Genomic DNA, 5,728 nt, shown 5'->3' with positions numbered 1-5,728 from the left:
GGCACAAGGCAAGGTAATGCAAGGTAAGGCAAGTCCCACGTCGGTTGCGTGGACACCGGGCATCGGGCGCTCACGTGGCTCCCCACCTTTCCGTCCGTGCGTGAGCCTGCTCCCTTCCGACGCTCCTTTCGCCGTGGCTTCGGTTCAGCTTCCCCCACCCGGCGTCTTCGCGTGGCTCTCCCCCTCCAGCGTGCCGCTCTGTCCTCGAAAGCTCGAGTGCGACGGCAGCGCCGCCACGCCTGCCGCTCCGCAGTAACGCGATTGCTTTCGTCGAGTGTACAACCGTTCGCGGACAGTGCTGCTCGTTGCTTCGTGACACGCAGCGCGCGTTGTCCCGCGTTCGTGTTCTCCCTCTCTGTTCCTCTCTTCCCCTCTCTCCTGTCTGTCTGCTTGCCTTTTTCTCTGTCTGTTTCTTTGGTGTCGATCGCGCGCACGGTGACTCGAGTGTTCAGTGATCGTCTCGCGATAGTTCGGTGGTCGGTCGAACCACGTTTCTTCTCTCTTTCTCTCTCTCTTCCTCTCTCTCTCTGTCTCTGCTTGCACCGGAGTCGACCAGAGAGTCTTGGACGGAGTCGTTTTCGGACGAGAGTAGAGTGGTGGTGGTGGTGGTGGTGGTGGTGGCGGCCGAACGACGGTGGGACTCTCGCGGTGCGTGCACAACTCGTGTCGTAGAGGCAGCCGGGAAGTGTTGTTCGCGACTAATAGGAAACTAGGAGTGAACTAGAGAGCGTATAGGAAAGATCGCGTCACGGACTATGCCGAAACGCGGCCAGCCAGTGAAGAAGAAGCAGCAGCAGCAGCAGCAGCAGCAGCAGCAGCGTGGTTGCACAGGCCTAATGTTTGGGTCGCCTAGCGGCGACTGAGTCCGGATACGGGATGCTAAAAGTTCCCGCGGGAGTCGGCGGCGAGCGTTGGCAGAAGGAGGAGAAGAAGGCCGGCAGGATGGGCGGGAGACGAGGAGTGCTGGTCCGCGACGTAGGTGCGCACCGCGACGCCGACGACGTGACGGCCACGTGCCCCCGCGGATGCCTCGCTGGCTGTTGCCATTAACTGCTGCTCTGACATACTCGTCCGTAGATAGAGCTAGTCGAGCGAAACGGTGACCGAACGGCCGAGTTTTCCTCGACGCAACGCGTGGTATAAACAGGCTAGCCCGAGTGTGTGATTCCTCGATCGATGGGAGTATATAGTAGTATAGTGGTATCCGTGATATTTCCCGCTTCGTACCAAGTGTGCACTCGATTCGTGACTCGGGAGATCCTTGGTGATTGTTCGTCGTTGCTCCTCGCAATCAGGCAGATATACCGTTGAAACGCAGCAGCAGGGCTCGTTGTGCGTCGTTGGATACTCCTCGGTTGACGGTGCGAGCACAGACGCGCGAACAGGTGGCACGCACTGTTTCCCCGATTCCAGATCGAAATCGAATCGTCGTCGCGATAGTAGTAGATAATCGAATATTCCGCCGTCGAAACGAGAGAGGACGCTGGCGGTGTGTGGTGGCAGAAGCGATGAACTTGGTCGTCACGGGATGTCGATTCGTTGTCCCGCGCGAGCAAGAAACGCGCGAGAATATCGCGGGAGTATCGAGAAACTCGAAACGCTTGATACGCACGAGGTGTGCCGTCCCTTCCGTCCGACGCGTGTATACCGAGGGAACGTGGTTAGTCGAGTTTACGTCGCCAAAGTATAATACCGTGAAGTGTGTTTTGTTGTGGTTCCTTGGCCACGGTGAATTCGCCATTCGCAGCAGTGTTATTACTCACGTTACTCGTGAGCGATGAGTTTCTAAAGTGGGATCCGACGCCTCTGTCGGTCAGACGCGAACCGTCCGTTACCCCGGCAGAGTCTCCGCGTCCGAGGAATCGGCGCCAAAGGTAGAGTAGAGTAAGACCTATCATTCGCGGTGAATCGGAGAGAAAAAAAGAACCGCGAACGGAAAAGGAAGCAGTGTAGCAAATAAATAGACCCCGAGGTGTGAGTGAGAAAATATCGAGTGCCAACGAATCGTAATCTCGGAGGAGAAAGAAGAAAGGAAGGATATATCGTGGTGAAAAGAACGACAGAAGAGATTCGGAATCGCTTGGCGGCAGCAGCAGCAGCAGCAGCAGCGGCGGCGGCGGCAGCATCAGGCAGCAGCAAGAAATTCCCGCGCTTGTACCCCAGTCATCAGGCCGACGGGAGTTCGAGGAGAGGGTGAAGGGCGTCGTGGAGGGGGGAGTGATGCCGGTGAGGGTGGCACAGCGCCCCCCAGGTGGAATACCACTGCACGCCGGCGTGCCGGTAGCGCCCAGCAGCGTAACCGCCTCCGGTCCGTCGGGCCGGTGCCTCGGGGGCCCGGCAGCGCCCCCCGCCGGCTCGCCACCGCTGCCGCCCTCCTTGCAATCGCTCGGCGGCGGTGTGAGCAACGCCAGCAGCACCACTGGTGCCGTCAGCAACGGCAATAGCAACGGTAACGGCGGTCAGAGCATCGCCAGCACCGGCCTAGGCGTCAGCACGACGAGCGGCGCCACGAATCCCTTGCAGGCGATGGCGTCGGCGGCGGCCTCGCTAACCCAGTTGAACAACATGGCGAATGGCCCGCTGCCGCCGCTAGCGGCCACCGGACCTACCGGACCGCCTAGTTTGCCGCCTCCCCAGCCGGCTACCACGCCGACTCATGGGGGTCCGCCGACGCCGCACGCCGGTGTCACCGGTGGACCCCATTTGAACGGGGCTTCTCCGAGTCCTCACCCGATGCCGCCCCACGGAATGATGAGCGGGTCGCCTCATGCGCCTCACCCGCACATGGGCGGCGGTGGACCCTCGCCTCATCCTCACCATCCTGGCCCCCACATGGTTGGTTCGCCGCACCATCCTGGTCCGCATCCCATGGGTCCGGCCGCCGGTATGATGGGCCCGGCAGGCATGCAGCCTCAAGGCGCACCTGGGATGTGCGGTCCAGGACCCACCGGCCCGATGGGGCCTCATCCTCATCCTCAGGGACCTGGAGTACCCGGACAGCCGCACATGCACAACGACCCCTTTTACTGCTCTCCCTTTGGATCGCACTACTTCAGGTAAATCATGGAACCAGTCAATCGTCGTCGCATATCGCATATCGGCGCAAAGTTTTCACCCCGAGTGAAAGAACGTTACGAATGAACCCGCGACAGCCGAGGCTGGTTACCTCGTAGTAGGGGCTTATGTTCGGCTACGCCGAGCCTCGCGAATTTTTTCGCCACGCGAATCAGCGTTAGAGAGATAGGGCTCTGGTCTTACTTTTCCGCGCTCATTTCAACTTTGATTGGCTACTTATGCAAATCGAGCAAACTTCCGCGTACAGTCTTCTATTTTCCCGGTTCGCGCCAAGTTTCCGTTCCGCGTCGCCAACTAACTCGACCATTCGTTCTCGATAGATTTTTCCCAACTTCCATACCCGAGTACTCGCGAATCGAGCGAGTGCTATAAGGTCGTGGTCGGTGATGAATTTCCACCGGACACGGCCACACGTATAGGCAGTCGTCCGCTTACCTCTCGCTAAGTCCGCGAACTGGTCCCCGCGCCGGGTCAATCTCGCCGCTATTAGAGGACCGAGCGTGCGATGTAAATAAATAATTCGTCGTTTTGTGGTCGACCGTAATAATTTTTCGTCACGCGAAACCACGATCGGGCCCGATCGACGAAGAGGAGGTGTTTCCGCGGTGTATCGACGCTTTCTTTCCAGAAACGATCACGCGAACTTGCCGAAAAAGCGTGTATCGCGTGGTCGAAGAAAGTTGTGCACGCGAAACGCGAGGTTGCCTCGCTGTGTCTCGTAGTCGCGCGTTCGAAGCGTTTCACGCGATCGCGATACAGCAATCGTGTACGAGAGACAGACAGAGAAAGAGAGAGAGAGAGAGAAGGAGAAGGAGAAGAAGGTCGTGGTACTTTTGGTTAGAATTTTCCTAGCAAAATTCCAGCGTGTTTAATTCCAGGCATTCGGCTGCTCGAGCCTGTGTGTGCTCGGGCTGGTCTTTTACGGCTCGATACTTCGTTCCGTGCCAATCGTTCGGCAGTCTCTCGCTAGTACGCTCTCTCGGGCGTAGTAACAGTATACTCGGAGAATCCGTTATCATAGCTCGGCCAGGATCTTCCTGGTGACCGTTGCGCGGTCGAACGTGTCTCGAAATGTAGCCGCGAGTAAATAGGCTCGCGGAGAACACCGAAATGCCTGTTAATCCGATCTCGTCGACGACCGTTCCCCGATTACCATCTCGAGCGTGTTCCACGTCCGAGGAATGCGAGATTCCGCTGTTTAAGAATCTCGGCGAGCAAACGGAGCGAGAGAGTTCTCTGGAAAAGTTTCGCGGCCGAGTAACGACGCGTATCGGGAAGCGTTTCGAAATTACGCTCACGCATACCGGAACCATTTCGGGTGAACGCCAGATCGGGGGGCAGAAACTTTCGCCGGGAACAATAATCGGAGCAACGATGAATTTGCAAGTAGCCCGGGATCGATGGCGCATCGGGCAATTATCGCGGACAAGCGAGCATGTTCGCGAGTCAGGTGCCCTGAAAGTGTCCGAGACGCGGTTCTATCCGCAAGTTCAGGTGGCCCGCAGGTGGGAGGCGCCCCTTTGCGCAGGTGTACGCGCAAAACGCGACTTCCTTCCTCGTCTGGAGAGAAGGCCAGAGCGCGCGGAGTCGAGAGGGCCGGCAGAACCGATAGCCAGACCCGGTGCGTAGCTACTACGGTGACGATTATCCGGTTCTTCTCCTTCGACCTTCCTTGTATCCGGTCTGGACGTCTCTATCGGCTCGACATCATCTCCCTGTTCGCTGGCCCCGTCTGGTAATCGCGAGGGCTCATTATCATAAGCGTTCCACGCTGCTACATTCGCACGAATCGTCGAACTACTTCGTTCAACAACCGCGACCTTTTCGTCCGTCTTTCGATCTCCGAGCCCCTCCGCTCTATCCACCTCGTCCGTGTGTCGTGATTTTCTTCGCCCTCCTCGTCTTTCGCACCGTTTCGTCCGTACACGAAATTCCCGATCCTTGTGTTATCAAGTTAGACGGACGCCTGCGTGTCTAGTTATTCGCGACATCGTTGCCAGGGTGTGAGCAAAGTGGGAAATTCCGCGAGTTTAATTTTCTTTGAAATAAATTGCACGAGGGAACGAGGAAAGAAGGAAGAATACAGGAGAGGGAGACGACGAACGGAGAGTTTCGAGCGCGATCGGAAGTCGAACGTCGTCGGTGGGCTTATCTTATCGCGGCCTCTCGGTAGGATAAGAAGGACCTTGATCGCTTCGCGACAAACTGAATCGGCACCTTGGTCGGTTGCGAGGCTCTGTTAACGTTGCGAATTCCTACGCGTTGCTTCCACTGCCTTCCACGTTTTCGTCGTTGTCGAAAACGAAAAGAGAGGAAAAGAAAGAAAAGAAAGAAAAGATCGGATCTCTGGTTCACGGAATGACGAGATCCCGCGTCACGTTCGATTATAGAACGACCCGAGTAGCCTGTTCCACCGACGCGGTGTTTTATTAGCGTTTGGAAAAATTCCTCGTCCCGACAGGGTCGGGAAATGGTGTTGGCACGGGTGGTTCTCTCGCGTCTTTGCTATCAATCGAGTCTCGATTGGCGCTGCGAGGTAGAGTTGGCGAAGGATGAAACGAGCGACTATCGAGGTTTCCGTGGTTCGCGGGCGGCAGCATCGCGGTTCGAGTAAATCGCCGGTACGAATCGGTGGATGACGAAGGGGAAGAGC

The 5,728-nt window shown here is 57.4% G+C and overlaps 1 protein-coding gene across 3 annotated transcripts in view; it reads left to right on the top strand.

The window, feature by feature from the left end:
* The first annotated feature begins 605 nt into the window (after window positions 1-605).
* The window catches only part of Chi (LIM domain-binding protein 2 Chi), a 55,746-nt gene continuing 50,623 nt past the window's right edge, over window positions 606-5,728 (top strand). For all 3 annotated transcript variants that reach the window (XM_017897488.1, XM_017897487.1, XM_017897486.1), the window contains exon 1: window positions 606-3,056. In XM_017897488.1, coding sequence (XP_017752977.1) covers window positions 2,221-3,056 — 836 coding nt within the window. In that variant the 5' untranslated portion in view covers window positions 606-2,220. The remainder of the gene's footprint in view (window positions 3,057-5,728) is intronic.

Source organism: Eufriesea mexicana, unplaced genomic scaffold (genome assembly GCF_001483705.2).
Source record: "Eufriesea mexicana isolate 0111107269 unplaced genomic scaffold, ASM148370v2 scaffold486, whole genome shotgun sequence".
NCBI lineage: Eukaryota > Metazoa > Arthropoda > Insecta > Hymenoptera > Apidae > Eufriesea > Eufriesea mexicana.
This window is presented reverse-complemented; position numbering and strand designations above follow the sequence as displayed.